The sequence below is a fragment of the Atractosteus spatula genome, chromosome 2 (assembly GCF_055471065.1).
Source record: "Atractosteus spatula isolate fAtrSpa1 chromosome 2, fAtrSpa1.hap1, whole genome shotgun sequence".
NCBI classification, from domain to species: domain Eukaryota; kingdom Metazoa; phylum Chordata; class Actinopteri; order Semionotiformes; family Lepisosteidae; genus Atractosteus; species Atractosteus spatula.
In genome coordinates this window covers 13,999,268-14,021,936 of record NC_142707.1, presented here as the reverse complement: position 1 = coordinate 14,021,936, position 22,669 = coordinate 13,999,268, and the positions used below count along the sequence as shown (strand labels likewise).

The following is a 22,669-nucleotide window of genomic DNA, read 5'->3' as shown; positions in this document are numbered from 1 at the left end:
AAACTGACTTTTACAAACACTTGACTGCAACAGTCCAGGTCAGGGCTTTTATCTTTCCTCCAAGACCTCAGGCTGAAAGAATGAGTTAGTCAAGTGCAGTATCCTGTTTAAGATATTTTTCCTGAAACAGATGAAATCTTATGTTTGTAAACATAGTTATTTTTGCTAGATCAACTAAATTTGACAGGTGGACATTTTGTGTTGACATCCAGAATACATCAGCATATTATAAGCAAATCTATAGCTGGGACGAACTGAGTTGCTATTTTGTCTAGCTTGTAGCTGGGCCCCAAGAAAGCAAACTGTGCAAAGACTGTTTTTAAAGACCAAAGTCAGCAAGACTCTACTTTGGCAGAGCTTTGGAAAAGCTCTTTCTTTCCTCTGCCTGTACAGGGACAGTCCGAGCATGGAGAAACCAATCCTGACCAGATCAATTTTTCCTGTATGAGGTTTTACTTTATCTAAGAAGGGACAGCGGATTTGTTGAGTAAAACTTAATTATACAGAATTATTCATGTCATAATTCTAAAATTATTATGTTAGTTCATGATAGCAAATGCACATTTACTAGTGTCTGAGAATATAAATGTGATTTAACTATATGAGAATGATCAAACCTTTGAGTTTGTTATGACCCCAGGTGTCTAGGGGTAAAGAGTTGTAACATTTAGGATGGATTTGGATGGAGGTGGGTTTCTGGTGAGGGACTTAGGGAGCGTGACAACAAGTTTTGATGCAAAAGTGATTTATTTTAAAGTGAATAAGTGACTGGTATGTACAGTAACAAGATACAATAACACACAGGGAAAGGGAACTAGAGTGGTGCCAAAGAAAAGAAAATAACAAACAAAATGGAGCTGGCTAATAAAGTGAGGGAAAGCTGACCTAACTACCAAAGCAAAACCCAAAACACTCGGTCTTCGGCGTCTTCTAATGCCCTAGCTAACCTTCACTAACTACCCAAAACCATACAAGACAAAAAGGCACTCACCCATCCTAAACTACTGTTACTAATACCAACTATGTGTGTAGAATGTACCCAACATCCTTTACTAACCCTTAACAAAAAAGTTCACACAAATACACAAGTGAAATATGAATACAAATAAGGGAAAATGAGAGTAGACAGAAGGAATGGGGAACAAAGGAGCACAGAGGTTGATATAACATGTATGGGCAAGGTAATGGAGAAATAAAAGAAAATCCAAGCAAACAATAGTACAAGGAGATGAACACAAACCAACAAAGCCGAAGTTATACAGAAACACACACGAAGCGAAACGAACGAAAACGAAGAGAAGTGAAGCCAAAGGAAAATGAAAGCCAAACAAAGCCGAAGCTGAGCTGTGCAGAACCAAAGTCGAGTGTGTTGTAACAGAAAGAATAAGGTTCTTGATCCCGAGATGAAGTAAAACAGATGAGTTTATTGCATGCAAGGAACAATAAAGCCGAAGTCTTGTTTCCCGCAAGAAACAACAAAACCGAAGTATTGTTCGATGTGCCGGTACAAAGTTTTAGGTTATATAGTCCTTGCTTGCTGCTTCAGACGTCATTCGATGTTATGGTAAGGGGGGGGGGGGGGGGTCATGGTATTTGGCCAGTTAAGAGGCCCTGGCCAAATGGTCAGTTTAAGATTATGCCCCCAGGGGGTTCCTTGCTCGCATCTGGAATCCTTATCAGTTAACCCCCTTTCCTGCCATAAACCCCTGTTGCTTAGAAGTCTAATTTTCAGGCAGAACTGACTTAAGTTATTAACCCTTTTAACATCTTGTCTCTTACTTCAAGTGAAAGACACCTTCGTTCTGAAAACCTCCAAGCTAAATACTGAAGAAGTTGAGTTCTGATTGGTCGTGAAGCTGATTGATGAATGATGTATTACGGCAAAGTTGATGAATTAATGAACCAATGGGGAGGGAGAACAACCAAAGTCAGGAAGTGTGGAACATAACATCAAAACAAACACACGGACCAGACTGGGATGTAACAGAGTTAGACTGTAACATTATAGTCGATGCATAGAGTATTTCAAGTCTGAAGTTATTAATTCTGATCTTTGTAATCCCTGAGAGAACAATCAGCATTCATGTTCACAGCAGATCATTTCAGAGATTTATATTCTATCATGTTTCACTAAGAATAGGAACGACCAAGAATAAAGTGTACTGAAAGGGTTATGGAGTGTTTAACAAAAACATGGCTTAGCCTGCTTGGCTGACAGCTGAGCTTCTGGCCAAGGACCCCCATACAGATAGAGGTATGACCAAGCAATAGCTGCAGAGTTGGAGATGGGATGAAGGTGGGGTGCAAAAAGACATATGTGAGGGAGAGACAGGCATTACATACAATATTTGTAGTGTTTAGGAGAGGAAATGACATCTGGAGTGATGGATAATTACTGAGCAGCCATGTCTGATTGAATTTGGCTGTTGTCATCCCTCCCAAACTCTCATTACAAATGCCTTTTCACTAGGACAATGAGGCTAGGAGTCCCAGAAGTACCAAACCACCAATGTAGAATTAGGGAAGCATGGTGAAAGTGAGAGAAGTGTTCTGTGATATATGGCTTGAACTCTGGGTCATTGCAGCAATTGGATAGAGAGCAGGAGGAGTGCTTGTTTAAGGGTATCTTTATAGGTTTACTGTATGTAAGGGAGATATGGGAGATTTATCACTGTACGTGATAGGAATATGTTGATGAGCTGCTGAGAATACAGCTTTAACCTGGAAGGAGCGGCCAGAATTGCTCAGCAGGAAATCCAGGGTTCATGAGAACTTCTTGCAGATTATAGAGAAACGTGTTACAAGCCATTGAAATGACTTTAAAAATGTCATTATAGGTTGAGAGGATCTTCCTGTATTGATTATAAATAGAATCATTATCTCAATGGATAAGGACCCATTGTTTCAATTGTGCCCCAAAAAGCAGAGATGGAAATTGGTAAGTGTTCGAATAAACTGGAGGAATGATCAGAAGGAGAGATTAAGGTAAACAGCAATGTCTTGGGCTTCTATAACCACTGATTTTAAAAACTGCCTTCTAGGCAAATGGAAGAGCAGTAGCAAATGGAAGAGCAATGGAACAGAGTGAGGGAGGCCTAGAGAGGGCCAATGAGCTGAATCTTTTCTTTAACTGATTCGATACAGGGTCCACTGTCCATTCACCTCAAAGGCCTTCACCCCAGACACCCTCTTTATGTCCTCAGTCACCCCATCATGAAATCCCTCCTACTCCTACTCCATCTTCCCCTGCCCTCCTCAGCCTATCCATCACAGCTGACCAGGTCAGAAGGGAGTTGAGGAGACTCCATGCAGGGAAAGCAGCGGGTCCTGACGGTGTCAGCTCCAGGGTGCTAAAGATCTGCGCGGACCAACTGGGTTCAGTGCTGCAGTACATCTTCAACCTCAGCCTGAGATTAGAAAGGGTTCCAATGCTCTGGAAGACATCTTGCCTGGTGCCAGTACCCAAAAAGGGGCACCCTAAAGTCTTGAATGACTACAGACCGGTGGCACTTACATCACACCTAATGAAAACTCTGGAAAGGCTTGTACTGGACCACCTCAGAACCCTGGTGAGTACAGCACTGGACCCCCTGCAGTTCGCCTACCAGTCACACTTGGGAGTGGAGGATGCAGTCATCTATCTGCTACACAGAGCTAACTTTCACCTGCAGAAGACAGGGAGCATTGTGAGAGTTATGTTCTTTGACTTCTCCAGTGCCTTTAACACCATCCATCCACCTTTACTGAGAGATAAGCTAAGGGCGGCGCAGGTGGACACTCCCCTGGTGTCCTGGATTATAGACTATCTGACCCGCAGGCCACAGTATGTACGGCTACAGAGCTGTGTGTCCGAACAGGTTGTTAGCAGTACTGGGGCTCCACAGGGGACTGTCCTTGCTCCATTCCTGTTCACCTTTTACACCTCTGACTTCAGATACAACTCTGAGACATGTCATCTGCAGAAGTTTTCGGATGACTCTGCAATTGTGTTGTGTATTAGAGAGGGGAGGGAGAAGGAATATAGGTGCTTGATTACCAACTTTGTGGAGTGGTGTCATCTTAACCATCTCCAGCTTAACACCAGCAAGACCAAAGAAATGATCTTGGACTTCCGAAGGAATAAGTCTCCGCTGAACCCTGTTTCCATCCAGGGTGAGGACATAGAGGGGGTAGAGTCCTACAAGTACTTAGGGGTACACCTGGATGATAAGCTGGAGTGGTCTGGTAACACTGACGCCCTGTACAAGAAAGGTCAGAGCCGACTCTATTTCCTTAGGTCCTTGGTGTGTGTGGAACACTGCTACACATTTTTTATGAATCAGTGGTGGCGTCGGCCATCTTCATCTTAATTGATGTTCACAGACATCAATTAAATAAAAGCCTTTCTGAAGTTTTGAGTCTGGATTTGAAAGCTCTCAGATGACTCTATGATATCTTGGGGTTAGAATTCCAGAGCTTCGAGGCATACCAAAAGAAGGCCCTGTCGCCAATAGTATGTAGATAATCAAACAAGAGACCAGAGTCAGACAAACAAAGATAAGCTTCCATCAGCATAAAAATGATATTTCAGACCATGTGATCTTAAATACTGACCAAGTGGGAACATGGAAATACTGAATAATAGGGGACCTGGTATCAAGCCCTGGGGAACACCCAACATCAGACCTGACTTTAACCCCCAAGAGAGATGAAGTGTTGTTGATCAGTAACTTAAGAGTTGAACCATTCAAGAAACAGAGTCTTAAAGACTGTGTTCATAGAGATAAGTTAACTGCGGTTATCTGTAAACAGGTGGCACATGCTTGGTAGATTCTACCTGAGCACAGTAGACATAAGAGATTAGATCCTATGGTGGAGAAATGACAAGGTTAAAAACCTAACTCCTTGACAACAAGGCCATCAAAATAAATTTAACAAAGTCCAATAAATTTAATAATGACATAGGTAAATCTAAAATAATTTTAACTTGATTTTTAAAAATACGACATGATTGAGTTACAAGACCTGATTTCAGTATGTTTTAAAATGCTTTTATAAATACTGTAAAATTCAGAATAATTAAGCTGCAGCATAAAATCACCCCAGCTAGTATCTCAGAGCTAGAACAAAAGGAAAAATGAATGCAATATAAAAAGTTAAATATTTTATTTGTAAAAACTAAATAGATAACAAATATGGAAAAATAGCCATTATCTTTTGGTGTTTTGCAGGTTTGCATCATTGATATTGACTTCTAATTATTAATATAAACATTTTATTATATAAGCACAACAAATAGTAAATGTCTCAATGTGGTTTATCATAAAATATAAAAGCAAGAGTTTTCTAAAATTATATCAAATACAGATAAACTGAGTTTTCCCGTAAGGCCCAGCATTTCTTTTCCGTATTGTACTGCATTGTATTGTTATCTAAATTGCATTGATTTTTCACATCTTGTAAAATCCCCAGGATGTTTTATGTACAGTACATTATTCTGTATTTCATTGTTTTTATTGTTGTCTCAGTGTGGCCAAAGGAAATATTTCAACTGTATGTGGACAATAGATTATGCTCCTGATTTCATCCTGAGTTCATCTTGAAAAAACAAAAAGAGATGGTTTTCCAGGACAGAGAAGACGTACAGTGTCACTCTTAGTAGAGTTGAGGTTGTGTGCCTAAACTCTTCTGTGTGCACACATCTCTGGTGGTTTCAGAATGGGAGCTGAGTTATATATAGCTTATAAATACAATAAAAGCTTTAAAGTTGTGTTTACTTGTGGGGTCTCATTTAACCCCCAAAACCACAGCATTTTTATTAATAATAATTTATTTGTTTGACGCTTTAACTTAAAGCAATTTAAAACTGGCACTTATTTGTACAAATGAGTAATTTACTAGCACATTCTGAGTCTACCGTACAGTTGAAGTCAAACTGTATTTTATTAAATTTTATTAAATGTGATGGATAATATTACACACACCCAACACAATACTGCTGCAGTATTTCAAAGTGAAGAGGATAATGAATAGTATTAAGGTTCACACATTCACATTAGAATGTGTAATTGAACCCACATGAAAGACTATACTTTTGGATTTCAAGAAGTAAATAAAGACAATTAAAATATTAAAACATGAAAACATAAAACATGTTATGTTTGAAAGTAATGAAATACATATTTTGGTAAATTATTAAGTGGAAGCTGAATGGCTACTAATACAGTTGTGTGTTTTTATAGATATATAGTTATATATAAAATATACAGCATACAGCATATTCATATAGGAATGCATACAGTGGGTACAGAAAGTCACCTCTACCTTTCAAAATTTGTACCTTTGTTGTATGACACTCTGAATATAAAAACAAATTAAATTAGGCTTGTTCCATTTTTATTTACAGACAGTAACCCACATTAACCAAGTGAAAATAACATTCTTAAACATTATGAAAATTAATTAATATTACAACAGTGAAATACCTTATTTGGATATGTGAACACCCCCTTTACAATTGCATTTGTAAACTTGCTCAGGTATAACCAATCACCTTACAGATCACACAACAAACTAATTGGCTCCCACCTGTGATCAACTGTGGTGATTTTGATTAGTTCAGGATTAAAGCAGCTGTTTCTAGAGGATTCCACTGCTTGAAAGTGCATTTCAAAGTAAAGAATCCCCTATGGGAGGAAAGGTACTTTCAAAAGAACTTTGAGATAAGGTTGCGGAAAGGCACAAGTCAGGAGATGGGTTTAAAAAGATTTAAAATGCTTTAACTATCCCATAGAGCACAGTCAAGACCATCATTAAGAACTGGAAGGCATATGGCTTCACCCAGACCTTGTCTAGATCAGGCCGTCCTTTCAAACTGGATGACTGAGCAAGAAGAAAACTGATCAGAGATGCTACTGAGAGGCTGATAGCAACTTTGAATGAGCTACGGGCCTTTATGGCAAAGACTGGTCATTGTGTGCATATGACAACAATATCAGAAGTACTGATATCTGGCCTGTATGGGAGGGTGGCAAAAAAAAGTAACTCCTTAAAAAAAGCCACATCAAGTCTTGTTTAAAAAGCACCTTAGCACCTTAAAGATGCTGTGGTCAGAAGAGACCAAAATCAATCTTTTGACCGTAATGCAAAACGGTACCTCTGACAGAAACCCAATGCATCTTACCATCCAAAGAACACCATTCCTACAGTAAAGCATGGTAGTGGCATCTGCCTGGTGTGGGGGTGTTTCTCTTCAGCTGGGACTGGGACACTTGTCAGGGTAGAAGGGACGATGGATGGTGCAACATACAGACAAATTCTTGAAGAAAACCTGCAGCCCTCAGCCAGGAAGTTCAAAATGGGAAGATGGTTCACCCTTCAATATGACAATGACCCAAACCACACTGCAACAGCAACCATACAGTGGCTGAAGGACACTAAGGTGAATGTCCTTGAGAGGCCTAGTCAGAGCCCCAACCTAAATCCCATCGAAAATCTTTGGAATGACTTGAAGAGGGCAGTCCAACAGTCATCACAAAGTTTGACTGAGCTTGAACAATTCTGTAAGGAGGAATGGGCAAATATTCCTCCCTCTAGGTGTGCAAAGTTGGTAGATATGTATCCAAACAGACGCAAGGCTGTAATTCAAGCATAAGGTGCTTCCACTAACTATTAACTCAGGGGGTTGTTTTCTTATCCAACCCAGTTATTCTATTTTTTTTTCATAAATTTTGCTTTATTTTTTCACTTGGATGTTGCAATGTACAATTTGTAAATAACACTGGAAAAAAATCTGATTTTATTTGTCTTCTTTTGGGGCTTTAGGGCAACAAAAGGTGAACATTTTGAAGGGGTGGTGACTTTCTATAACCACAGTATATTCTCACTGACAGAGCCCAAAATAGTATCAGTGCTGAAGTGGTCCACATCATCAGGGGTAACAGCTGATATATACAGTATTGATAGTTTATACATTTTATATATTTAAAAAGTATAAATGTGGGACATAACAGTGATATATATATATATCCAAATTGCCATCAATTAATTAAAACTGACCACAGCTTAAAACCATCCACCAAAGTGTCGTTATTTGCAGGAAATAATTATTTGCTTATAAAGTGCAATTTTGCAACCCCTAAACTAAAGTATGAATTTACTTACTAAAGGGGAGTTATCATGGGAGAATTAAGAAACTGTATATAGGTATACAGGCCTTGAATGTAAGAATTCACAGTACTGCATACAGGCTGGAAGAGCATTAAGAAAAAATCACTGTGATAATGATAGATTGCACTGAAGAAAAGCATAGGATATACCCTTCTTCATAATGGGAAAAGTAAAATTAGGTTTTACTATTGAGAAAAAATAAATCTTTGAATCAGTTTAACTTTTGTGTAGCAAAGTTAGATATTTGAGACAGCAACAATAGTGAAGATCCTTCATCTAGGAATCAAATAGATTTCATTATTTCAAAAATAACGTCAGTTTATATCTAGTATATATGAGTTATATGATAGCTCATAGTGCATATTGTACCTAAAAATATTATATACACTATATATACAAATAAAAATATTAAAATATTAAAATACTGGATAGTACCTAAAATAGTAATAAGAACATGGTATGGTTCTTTCCCCTTTTTTGTTTTTCTATTTTATATGTAAATGTTGCATTACTCCAACCCCATACAGTACATAAGTTCCTTTTTAAACTGCATTTGTGCTATGACTCCACCTTAAGTATTTAAAAGTATGTTTGGTCACAATTCACCATCAATTTTTTATTTAAAGATAAAACCCAAGTGCTTAGTGGAACCACTAAAACAGGGGTAAAGGTTGTGTTTTTTCATGAATATAATTTTTATTGTAAAAGCTATTACAATCTGACAATAATTAAAAATTAACATCACTTTATTAACCCTTTACAATTTCTCGCATTAGGAATTTGTCTTTTTGCATACCCCAGCTTGCTCTCCATGAGACACACAGACAGGGAGAGAAGCTTGGGGTCAGTCAGAGCACAGGGTCAGCTATTGTACAGCACTCCTGGAAGAGCTTGGGTTAAGGGCCTTGCTCAGGGGCCCAATAGAGTAGGAGTCCTCTGCCAGCTGCAGGATTTGAACTGGCAACCTTCCAGCCACAGGCGCAGCTCCTTAGCCACAGAGCCACCGCTCCACCCAATTAAAGTCATTACTTTTTAGAATCAATTCAGATCATTTAGTTATCATTATCATATTACTAGATCTCTAGTCATTAAAACATGTAAATGTGTGAACATGTTTTATTTTGTTATTCCATTTAGTATAATATTTACTGAGTTGGATTAAGAAAAAATAGAAAAAGAACCTCCCAAAACTTTCTGGTAAGTGACTTGGAAGTGACTTGGAAGCACTTATTTGCCAAAGTTAAAAGGATAGGAAATAATATTAACATTCACATATACAGATTATATGTGTTATTGAACAGACCTTGTTCAGAGATTGATACATTTCCATACATTTGGACTTAAACAAGAAAATAAAGGCAACTGAAACATTAAAACAGGAATGTGTTTTACTCCTAGTTTGTGTAGTAATGTTTTAAAAATTAAATATATTACAAAAAAGATTAATGGATTGACATAAAAGTGATAATATTCAAATGCTGCAGTGGATTAATTACATTAGTAACAAAACTTTTTTCCATAGTTTGAACCATATTCCAAATCCTCACCAAGTAATTATAAGTAATTATTTACAGAATTGGATTATTATCCACTTATAAAATGTAATGTTGCAACCCCTAAACTAAATGAATTGTGTCAAATATAATTAAAAAAATAAGCAAGTGTAAGCCTTTTTCCTTTACATTACTTTACATCATTCCTAAAATAAAAAGAACACTAACATTAAACAAAAAAAGACATTGAAGTCATTAAAGGTAAAATCTCTAAGTAATCTACAGTATAAGAAAATGTAGGCCAGGTTAAGTAAATTTGCCTTTAGATTATAAGTATTTTTTTGTATAAGAAACCTTCAATTAAATTTTCATTTTCAAAATATACATATTATCAAAATATTTCAAAACCAAGTTTGTCCAGGTGTTCTCCAGTGACAAAACACACACCAGAACATCAGGGGCACAATTCCTCTCTTCTTTAACCAGAGAGGAACAATACAGTATAGGGATATGTACTGTACAGTGTGTTTCTACAGCACCAGACAGCATACAGTAGGTATACAAGCATGGGATTGTATTACCAGTAATTTTCTTTCACTGACTAAATGAAGAACAATACAGGATAATGTACAGTATGACAACATTAAGGAAAATGATCAATTTGGAGCAAATTAAACTTTAATGTCTTGTTATAAGGAAAACCATGGAATATATCTTTCATTATAAAGAGATAAGTAAAACTAAGCTTCACTATCAGGTATCAGTATTAGTCTGAAATTTGATATTTTAAGATAGCAACAATATTGAAAGTACTTCATCAAGAAGAAGACATCTAGTGTAAAAGCCAAAGATAAACCACAAATAACAAAGTACAAATGCATAAAGACACATGGACAGGTATAAGTAATAAGGAAATAGTTTATCAGAAAGGCTATTAAAATATTGCTCCATTTTTCTGTTCTTTTTAATTGTCTATGGTTCCCTGAATGGAGCAGACGTTGTCTGATGTGGTTGTGCGGTTACTGTCAAATTGCATCCCCACAGTGCAGTACTCTTCCTTTGGATGGAGCTGAGCCAATTGGTCAGCTTTTGCAGGTTGCTTGTATCGTTTCACTTTGCTATAGTACACTTCAGAGCCTGTGTCATGCAGCTGTGGGGATCAACAAAGGATTCTCAGTGATTTCTATCGCCGCTAACACAAAAATAGCATTACATGATACCCGGCAATAGAGTGACATACTAGTACACAGCACATACATAGAATGTTTATTAAAAGTAGTGTTACTTCATATACATGATGATTTGATTACCTTTGAAATCTTTTGATCATTTTCATTGACGGCAGAATCTGTTATAAAAATAAAAACAAAACATTAATATATTTTTCAGTGTAGCTGGTGTCTGTTGAGAGAGCACTAAATCTAGCTTGCTTTCTCACATACTTACACAATTCAGCATTGTTTTCTTCAGTCTGCTTGTTCCTATGTAAAAAAAAAATGTTTTAAGAGCAAATGCATGATCTTTAGACTGTAATCTATAGCATTGTACAGTTTCTACTGAAGTGTAATACTATTTAATTTGTCATTATTCCTAAAATAAAATAATCATTATGTAGGAATATCACAAAAGGAGAAAAAACGTTTTCAAGATAAAATGAGAATGTGCAAAGCAAAAGTAAAGTAGGTTTTTAGAAAATTACGTCTTACAAATTACTTTTTGAAAATGTATCCTAATGAATGTACTTCACAGAAACAGCATTGTCTCCACAGAGAAATATTTTTTTCTAATATAATTTTCTAAATAATAAAATGATTTATTTATTTTTAAAAATTTAAAATTAGTCTCAATACACTAGATATGATGTACATCATAAATATGTCAGCTTTAGCTTGATATTGCAGATAAATTAATATGTGAATATAAATACACAGTGAAGTGAAACACAAACATTACTAATTTCATTAGTAAATGAAACCTATACCTTAATTTATAATAGCCACCCTCTCTAAAGACATGTTTCCTACAAATTCTTCAACTTCAAATGCTGTATCTGTTGTCCTGTTGTGTAGGTCTAATACATCATGCACACTCTTTGGCAGATAAAGGGCATTTTGTCTTGGGAGATATTACTACAGTCTACAATCTGGTTATTCTTTAACACTCGCTTTGCTTACTTGTTCTGATATCTTTGAATCTTAAATTGATGGGTTCTTTCCCTGATTGTCTTCATGTATCTGGTTTGTGTTAGTTTGGTTAAGGTTAACACCCAGGAGTTGATATTGATGTTGTATTTTTTTCAGGTTTGCTTCTTCCATATCTTTGTAAGACCTTTTTTTTCCTGCTCTAATGTGATTGTTTTTGTGCCAACAGGAGAAGAAAGCCTTTTTGGGAACAGGAAGTCAGTTATATACTGTATAACAACATTAATAATCCAACAGCTGCTGGTGGATCATAGCTTCAAAGCTCACGGTCCCTTCTTAGGAGAGTAGATGCAGTAAATCATCTAGGCACACACAATTTCAATATCAACATAAATGATTAACACTTGTGAGCAATTATCTTAAGATGTATAAAAAATCATGTCTTAAAGGTCAAGACTCAGTTATGTATTGTGACGTTATGCAACAATGTTCATCCAGGGAACTTTCTTTACGGTAAAGAACTGAGCATTTCTGTGACCATTGGTGTTCTATTATTAGTAAATACATATATGATTTAGGGATACTAGTTTATAGTCTCTCAGTTAGTCTAAGATGTATATCCTGATGAAGGCTTGTGGATGGGGAATTTTTGACAAGTGTTAAACATTATTTTGGAGCAGAGTGTGCAACCATATTTGGCTACTTCTACAATTTTTTACCAAACAGTACTTCAATAAGGTTTGGGTGTGTGTTCTTTTTCATCTGTGTTTTTTTGTCTGTCGTATTTATTTACTTACCTTTCACAATCATATTGTATTTTTCCTGAAAAATAATACCGAAAAGATAAGTGGAACCAAGTGGAACCAGTAAAACAGGGCTACAAGTTGTTTTCTAATATAGAAATAGAATAAAATAGAATGCAAACAAAAAAATAAGAAAAGAAAAACATTGCACATTATACTATCACAAAACATAAGAAATACATTGCACATCACTCTATTGTACGTGTATAACGCATAACAACAGCATGTAACATTTATAACACATCACAAAACATATTTGTATGTCAAAATTAAGTCAAAATTGTGTCTGTCCTTTGGGCCAACAGCTTTAATGGATAGTGGAACAAAGGGATGTTCTGTTTGACTTACATTTGAGAATCCTAAAACGTTTGCCAGAAGGAAGAAGTTGATATTCAGAATTGAGGATGTGGGAAGGATCTGATATAATTTTTCCTGCCTGTTTGATTATGGATTTTTCAAAGATTGCAGGTAAGGATGCTGTTTCAGTCCCATGACGTTCAAAGCTGTCTGGATGAGGTGGGTAATTTGCGATTCTAAATGAACTGATAGATTACCAAACCACACTGTAATACCATATCTGATAATGCTCTTGATTACAGCATGGTAAAAGAGTAGCATTACTTCCTGTCAAGCCCCAAACACTCTTAGTCTTCGCAGGCAATATAAGCGCTGCTGAACTTTGGAGCAAGCACTCTCAACATGAGTCCAGCACAGATTACTGTCTATGTGTACACCTAAGTACTTATATGAATCCAACTGAGTGATAAGTTCATTATAGATTAATACTTGTGAGTGATCACCAACTGCTCTGGGATCAAAAACTATTTCTTTTGTTTGTTTAACATTCAGAGTTAGGCTATTGTTGTCACACCATTGCACAAACCTTTGGATTTCCGACATGTATACAGATGAGCTGCTACCTCTATGCATTAAGCCGAGCACAGCTGTATCATCTGAGAATTTGAAAATGAAGTTGCTTTGACTATTGCTTGTACAATCATTTGTATAAAGTGTGAACAGAACTGGAGAGATCACACAGCCCTGAGGAGCACCTGTGCTAATAGATCCTGATTCTGAAAAAGTTTTGTTGACCCTGACATGCTGTGTACGATTTATTAAAAATAATTAGTACCAAGTTATAGGTTAACGGACATTTGCTTCAACTTGCTTATCGATAGATGGGGCTGCAGCATATTAAATACAGAGCTGAAGTCCACAAACAGCATCCAAGCATAGGCATTGGGGTCCTCTTAGGTGTTTTAGAACAAGACGCATAAACTGTTAATTGCATCATTGGTGTCCCGCCAGTGTTTATATGCAAACTGATATGGATCCAGTACAGTGTTCACTTCTGAGCACAGCATGGATACCATTATCCTCTCAAAGCATTTCATAGCAACAGACGTCAGTGCTACTGGCCTGTAGTCATTGTTATCTGAGGGACAGGGCTTTTTGGGTATTGGCACTTTTATTGCTTTTTTCCACAGCGCTGGAACAGAGTGAAAGTCAACAGACTTCTGAAAGATGGGGCACCATGCTGGTGTTAATTCCTCTGTGCAATTTCTTCAAAGAGAGGCAGTGATACCATTATATTATACAGTTGTCAGATTCCTACCGAGAAATATCTGGTTATCTGGATCTTCAATGTATTTTTTCATGAATCAAAAATAATACTGAAGGGACATGAAAACTAGTCTTGAAGTCTTCATGAAAGTCATTTCGTGCCGGGAATTTTTACATTTTGTCTATGCTGTTAACATTTACCTGTGACAAGTAAGAGAATATTGGATTTTTCAAAAGTCAAAACATGCACACTAAGTATGACTATCCTATCTTAGTTTTAGAAAGATAAACTTACTGTGTTTTAAACAGATTAGGATCAGGCCTGTTGCTATGAAAAAGACTAAAAACAACAGTCCACCAGAAAGTGTCCAGATGAAGGTGTTTGAAAAATTACCTGAAATATGAACGAGAATAAATCATTTAAATAAAACAGCAAATGCATGTTTGTCAGATGTATTATATTATTGTGAGAGGACCCATAAAGAGGGCAAGCACTTGCTTGAGTTTTCGATACTGACACAAGATGAATACTAACTTTTTCCATCTATTGATGATGCAGTCTCTGAAAGAAAAGAAAAAACAACAACAAATGTTTTAGGAAACATAATATGCTACTTAAGTAGCATGCTATGTTACTTATTTCACAGTTTCAAAACTTACTGGATTCAGCTATGGGCCATTCTGACTCAGTAAGACCTGATAAAAGGAAGTCACATATTCTCTTGTTAGATTACAAAAGAGTCATGGTTCAGAGTAGCTTTTATATATTTTGCAACTAATTATATACAGTAGAAAGATAGAAAGTAATTAACTGGTAGGAGAATGTGAATATAATGTAATTAGGCAATTTTACTCACAAATGGTTGTGGGCCCATTGACACCCAAATCTAAAGAACATATAAAATTGGAATCAACTGAAGGCAAACAGCAACAAATGTATGAAAAGCTTTATTCACACATCTGTAGAAACTTACATTAAATACTGGACTTAAAGAGAGATAAGCACTGCCCAACCTCATGGATTTCTAAATTCAGTCCTAAAATTTACTCTGTCAGTCAAGCACAAATCTATTGGTGTGCTAACGACCAATTCTATTGTAGTAATAAGCAATGCTAAAATAAAAAAAAAAACATTCCATATAAATAAAAAGAAAAAAAGACTGGCAAAAATTCAAAGAACGAAATGTAAACATGAAATATATATAGGCAATGTAAATATTTATATTTGCATAAATAGCAAAATCATAAAATTAATTAAATGAGTTTAGTCCTTACCCTCAACTTTGATTATCCTCTTCTCACTGGGCGGAGACATAAATATTTTTTCTTTTCTTTCAAATTCAACAGTACAGCTCAGAATGACCTCAGTACTGTTCCCATTGCCTCTCTTTTTCAGCAGCTCGCTCCCAAGCACAGTGGCAATACAAATTTTATACTTTTTCCTGAATGGCTCTTTCCTCAATAGCACCATAGATGCATTGTTTTGATAAATGTAGAAATTACAGTGTATTCCTCTCTCAGCTTCACAGCGAATCTTAACTTTTTGTGAACTTTTTGTAATGTTTTCCTCATTTACATTAATTCTTGGATTTTTAAACGTACCTGTGGGAAGAAGTCCATCAAAAGATGTTATTCATCCATAGTCATAGGTTTAATACAGTAACTGGTTAAAAGATCAAAGAAACACTTGATAAATGTTTCTATAAAGCAGGTAAAGCATTTGAGGTCCATGTGAAAATACTTGAAATGAAATGGTAGAGATTAGGGTAGTTGATCCAATTTGTCCAGCAGTTTATGTATTTACAATTTATTGTACTGTATTTGGTTTAGAAGTTTTAGTTTTGAAGGAGCACAGGATACATTTGGGATGTTCCATAAGAGCTGATTACTGGTAATATATTCTCAGACTTCATAGTGAAGAGATAAGAGAGACACCTGGGAAGTGAGATAATAATATCATTCCTTGTTTTTGTATTTTTTGCAAACTATGCAGTCCAGTGTCTTGAAGTTAGCTTTGCGCCCAAATATATAAAGATGCTGCCTGTCCTCGGTCAGTAAGATAAAGGGCATGTATTTGGTATGCTGGCTGTGCATCCAGAACATAAAAAGAACTAACTGTTGTCCAGTCTGCAACTTAGATATAATTAATTGGCATGTGTTGCTGTCTTATCATTTCTTTAGAATGTGTCATAGTAACTCTTTTTGTTTTAAGGTATAAAGGACCATCTTCAGCTACTTATTTTTAAGTCTGGTGGTTGTAAGCCAGACTTCCATATGTATATGAAATAAAGAGACTTCTGCTTCACAGACACCTGAACTTTGTCATTTGTATGACACAACAATAGTAAGAATCTGGGACTTTTAGATGTTTGTTTCTGTTAGAAATTAAAAAGTACACACATGAATGTACTGCTAAAATTAAAAAAGTAATACTGTGGAAAGATTAAGAAGACCCACCAACAACCTATAGTTTTTGTTATCTTACTTGAGTCTAAAGAATTGAGATATTTGGATGCTATTTCTGTAAATAGGTACACAAATTAATTTTCTGCTAAATTTAACTAAAATTTAACTAAATTTAACTACTTAAAATTTAACTAAAACTAATTCTTTGTAAAAGATTAAGAACACTCACCAAGGACTTCTAGGTTTTCTGGTTCACTCTTGTTTGAGGTAACAGTTTGGTTCCCCTCCATTAGTTCACCAGCACAACTTACAGAAACCTCATTGGTTATATTCAAGTGCATCATTCTCTGTTCCAGAATGTCCCACCCATTGACAGTAATATGACAGACTCCAGCCTTGTTTAGTTCTGATCTGAAAGGGTCTGTGCTCTGATTAGTGTAGAAGTGACACAATTTTCCATTCTGAGTTTCACATCGAATTGTTACTGTATCTTCTATACTGATGCGTTTTGATGTTACTGTAATAACAGGTTGTATAGGTGAATCTGTGAGTATAATAAACAGTAGTATTGATTAAAAGGAGAATATATCATTTCAATTATAGAAGGAGACAACAGTAGTAGCAAATATTATTAATTCAATAGCAATTATTACTACTTAAAAAAATTAAAACCTTTATAAAATGTTAAGAATGAGAGAAGGCCATTTAAATGTTTGAATGTTTTGCAACTTATTGATGCAATATTCAAAACCATACCACTATGTGTTTTGTCTTTACATCGGTCAGACGGAAAGGGAATATTGTATAAATGTAAAAAACAACATCTTGGGGACATTTTAAGTATGGCATAATATCATATGTCTTAGTGTTAGGGCTGTGAAAGCCACGGTTGTATACTTTTACATTTAAATTCCATTTTTATTTTAAGCAATATACTTTACTATTTTTTTTATCATCGTAAACCTTGCAGCAACATTACAGCATGATCATCGCTAATATGATGCTGTTTTACGTAGCACCAAATCCTGCTAAGAGACAGTTGATGAGCTCCAGCTGTACTTGAAAAAGAGTACAACACAAATGGATCTGTGAGCATATTAGACTGAATAACTGTTTCATTATAATAACTTAAAACCTAACGTGAATATTTATTTTTTTTAATTTAAAAGACATGTAGCAACTACTCCTTACCAGCAGTCATAAATGACCAGAAGTGATCAGTATTACATACAGTACAGTAGATAAAAATCCAGCCTGTGACTAAAACAACACTTAATTGTACAGCCTCAATTTTGGACTAATCTCTGCTCCACTCAATATACTATATTTTATGTGTAAATACAGAAAATGAGATAATATTGCTATTGTTTGCTTCTAGATTAGAAAAAAAATATTATTCCATCATAGTCTGCAATGTAATAAAACAATTACACCATTACAGTTTTTAAAGGCCAGCACCAAAGCTCCAATTCTTATTTATTCTGAAATGAAAACACTCACACATGGAAAAAGAAGTAAAAACTGGGCTTCAGCACAAAAAGGAGAAACAGGAACAGTTTCTTCCAAGTCACTGGTTGAGTCATAAAGGATTATCAATATAGAAAATCTACAAGACAAATGCCTGTAACCTCTGACCAAGCATAAAAACACCAGGTATATGGGAAGAAAAAAGTATATACTTATATGTTTCTGTGGTAAAATAAAATGCTGTTTAATCAGTATCTACAGTACTATATACTGTATGAATTTGACATTATAAGTAAGAGTCCTCTGTTCAGCACCATTTAGATGAACTCCTTCAGAAATCTCACAGGAGCATTCAAAATTTATTCCTGCAAGATTCTATAAGAATGCATTTGGTTTCTGGCCATTATTTTAAAATATTAGATGTATCATGAAGGTCTGTATGAGTAAAAATAGTTAAAACATTCTAATAAATGATATTTCATTGTTCTCTAGAAAAAATTCACTGTAAGGTAAAACAATACTTTCTGTGTGCGCTCACAGGCATTTCCTCCTGTCCTAGATCCAAACCTTTTGTAACACAGGGTTCTTTCAGAATCTTCAACAGATCAGTCAGAATTATGTAAAAAAAAGTGAATACATATTTTAAAAAAAAAATCATACCTGAAGCTGTCTGCCTCGCATTAATCCCAGCTATAAATTTAACAGAATAAAAATACAATGGTAATGCAACAATCTCAATATTTTAAAAAAGAGAAATGTAAAGTAAATTAAAAATTATAATTATACAAGGTACTCACCCAGCGTAAGAAACAATATTAAAAACGTCATGATTCTGCAGGGTTGATTCAAATGAAGTGTTCTGGGTTCAATGCATATGTAAGTTAAAATGCGGAACTGACCGCATCAAGGAAACAAGAAAACCACATACCTAACTATAGTGTGATGACTCTTTTTGTCTGGATTAGGCCATAGAAAAAATAAACATAATTCAGTGTTGTTCTTTCAATATAATATCAGCATGGTATTGTGCTCTCTTTCTTTACATGTGCAAACATGAGCATTCACTAGTGAAAATTCAAAAATACTGTTTAAGATTAATATTAGCTACTGTACATTCATTTGTATTACATTCTGTAACTGCAAAGCCTTTTTAGTGCAATTGACAAAGTACCACTAACAATTTCTAAAACAAATACAGATGTTATTTGCAATGATGGGCTTTTATGTGGGTATAGTACACTACATTATGACAATAGTTTCTAATTACTGTTAAAAGTGAGTAGTAGAAGCTCATAGGCTTAAATCATGTTAGCGAATAGTTCAGTTTTTGCAAGAGTGAGTATCTGCTTTGACTGACCAGAAAATGTGTGTGGTGTATATTTGGGTGTACAGTGGTTGAAAAAGATATTTCTAAAAGTCATTGTACACCAGCAGATTTTATCCTCCAGTGTTATAATTACGGGAAAATGCAACAGAGTTGTTGGAAGTCAAAATAAAGTCAAATTAATTGCATGTAATTTGTGCATATCTTTGTATATGTTAAAACACATAACTATAATAGATTCTACTCACCAATACTAGTAAGCTGTTGGAATTATCAAGTAAATAAAGACTTTGTCACACTGAAAATAAAAAACAAAGGAAAAAGAATAGTGTTTCAACTGAATAGGTGTAACAGGATAAGCATTTTTTTACATTACATAGAGAACAGCAAGACACATTAAAACAATATCGTTGCAAGAAAGATATAATTTCAGAAACACTCAAATTACAGAATGTTTGGTTATATCTTTCCATTTTCAGATCACTTCCTCTAAAACAGAGTCACAAGGGGCCCTGCACACCCACAACCCAAACGGCACACAATTAACCTTTAATGCCCCACGTCATTATATTTTAAGAAACATCATGAGTATGATAACTTTTGTTAACAGCTACGCTGTGATTTTCAGCTAGTATCATGTGTACAAATTCAAATTAGATAATAGCTGTTTTTTAAAAACTGTGAAAAATAATTATTTCTGATGCCACTGTGTCTTAAGGAGGGAAATGTAGTTCAGCTCTGAAGGATGAAGATGGAGGGGACAACTGGAAATTGTGAAGGGAGCATAAAAATAAAGATAATTTTTTTTTCTAGTTCCATATCAGGTTTATCATTTTTCAGGTTATAATACTTCACCTATCATAGAAATTTCTAATGTTTTTTTCTGAATTTTCTGTAATGCCTTACTCAGCTCATAACATTTTTAGTTTTATATTAATTATTGGTAGTTATGTAATATATTATATAAACAAAGAAACTATTTTAAAAAGCCGTCAGTTATTTGTTACTTGTTACTTGTTACAGTGTTTAACAGAATGGTCTTAAGACAAGCAGCACTGAAGTCATTATGTGAAACACAAACTTTATCTATTAAAACTACATTAACATTTAAAAAAAACAGACATTATGAGTTGATTCTTACCAAAATGTCATCCAGCATAGAAGCATGGATTATTCACAAACTACTGTACATCTTTTTTTCTCTCAGTCATTTAAATGCTTTTATGTAATATAGAGTGGGGTGTTTTTTCGCTTACAGATTTCTGAATGACAGAATTTGCTCACCCTAGCACTTCCTTTTTCATTAACAAGAACCTAAATGTGTGAAAAAGATGGTTTGACAAAAAATAAATGTCAACTATTTTGATATAATCTGAAAATATAAAAGACAAACTGAAACCATAATTTTATTTATTTCAAATTTACAAATTTGAAAGCTTAATATTAAAAGGCACAAGTATCCATAAGCTAAGGAAACCCTTAATATTTTTAATTTTCATAATTTTCTCGCTCACTAATCATAATTACTGCACTGTTTAATGCGTCTATTGAATTAAAAGCACCTATATTTGGATTTTTATATTGTTACGTCCCAGTGTGTGGTCTGTGTGGTTTTTTTTATGTTCCACACTGCTGACCCTTGATTGTTCTCCCTCCCCCATTGGCCCACCATCACACCACTGTTTCAGTTTGATGTCATCATCAATTAGCTCTCAGCCAATCAGAACACATCTTATTCAGCATATAACATGGAGGTTTTCTGAAGGAAGAGGCCTTTCGTTTGACTTTGGTCCCGTTTGGTTTTGGTTATCGCTTCACTTCTGGTTATTGCTTCTGGTTATTGCTTCTGGTTTTTGCTTCGGCTTCGTTGGTTTGTTTTGCTTTGTGTGTGTGTATTTTCGTATAGCTTCAGCTTTGTTGTTTTGTTGGTTTTCTGTTAGTTTCTTTGTACTTTCGTTTGTTTGTGTGTTTATCCTTGTTTTGCCATAATCTTGCCCTAACGTGTTACATGTTCAACCTTTGTGTTCTTTTGTACCCTGTTCCTGTCGATTACTCTTGTTCTCCCTTATTTGTATTCCTGGTTCACTTGTTTTTGTGTGAACTTTTGTATATAGGTTAGTTTAGGTTGTTGGGTACACTTACACACTTAGTTGATTTTGTATTAGTACACTAGTTTAGTACGGGTGAGTGCCGTTTGTCTTGTATGGTTTTGGGTAGTCAGGGGAGGTTAGTTAGGGTGTGCCGAAGACCGTGTGTTATGGGTTTTCTTTTGCAGTCAGGTTAGCTTTCCCTCACTTTCCTAGCCAGCTCCATTTTGTTAGTTATTTTCTTTTCTTTGGCACCACTCTAGTTCCTTACCCTTGTTATCAAGCTTCCTAGTCCCTCACCAAAACCCACCTGCTTCCAAAAGAATTATCACAAATGTTACACCCCTTTACCTCTAGACACTTGGGGTTGTAACATATATGTATATAGATTATCACTTGAATCTCATTTGTAAATATTCAATATCAGATGTTAGAAAAAAGATTGTTACCTGATTTATAATTTGTCTGTAATCTGTAAAAGTCTGTAATTTCCTACTTTACAAACAGAACTGTCAACCCGAAGAAAAAAATAGAGTAATTTAAATATTAATAAGTAAAAGAATATACAGTACTATGCATAACCAATAAAATCCTTGGATAGTTTTCACATTGTACTGCTGTAAAGCTTGCAAAGATTACACTTACACATTTAGAAATTAAATCTGTTAGATACACAACCTACTCTATTTTCAAATAAAAAAGAATGCAGTTAATAAATTTGATTGACAAATGGAAAAGTCATGATTGCAGAGGTATTCAAACCATTTACTGTAACAAAGCTAAATTAGGTTCACAAAATTACCTGTAAAGTCCGTTCATCAGGAGCTGAATTTCATGCAAAGATTCAGCCGCGCCTAGTCCACATCCTTTCCAAATCTATGGAAAGACTTGAAAAAACTGCAGACCAAAAGCGTTCTCCAAAAACCTTGATAAACCTTGAGCAAATCTGCCAAGAAGAATGGGTGAAAATCGCACCAAAACAAACTTGCACAGCCAAAGGTACAGTACTTCTACCCAATGCTGAGATCGTGGGTCTTACAGTATGTAATCATTTTAGTTTGACCTCTTTTAGTTTTTGTGGTCATTTACTGTACCATATCTTGACCTTGGAAGTCTTCAGCTTGTGAAGTTTGAAAAAATGTGTATGCATCTTTTTGTAATTTCACTATTTATTACCGTCGAAAGAGTCTGAATATTTCTGCAAGGCAAAGTAAAGAGAAATGTCAGTGTTTCTGCC

General features: G+C 35.2%; 1 protein-coding gene across 1 annotated transcript; it reads right to left on the bottom strand.

Annotated features, from left to right (window-relative positions):
* Positions 1-8,819: 8,819 nt before the first annotated feature.
* Positions 8,820-18,871, bottom strand: LOC148839341 (uncharacterized). The gene is made up of 12 exons (XM_088939646.1): positions 18,819-18,871; positions 18,682-18,711; positions 16,784-17,098; positions 15,424-15,750; positions 15,006-15,035; positions 14,809-14,844; positions 14,684-14,710; positions 14,444-14,542; positions 12,580-12,604; positions 11,088-11,122; positions 10,952-10,989; positions 8,820-10,791 (listed from the first exon to the last, which is right to left on the bottom strand). The coding sequence occupies exons 1-12, from the start codon at positions 18,847-18,849 to the stop codon at positions 10,606-10,608; spliced, it is 1,179 nt and encodes a 392-aa protein (XP_088795772.1). The 5' UTR covers positions 18,850-18,871; the 3' UTR covers positions 8,820-10,605.
* Positions 18,872-22,669: the final 3,798 nt, after the last annotated feature.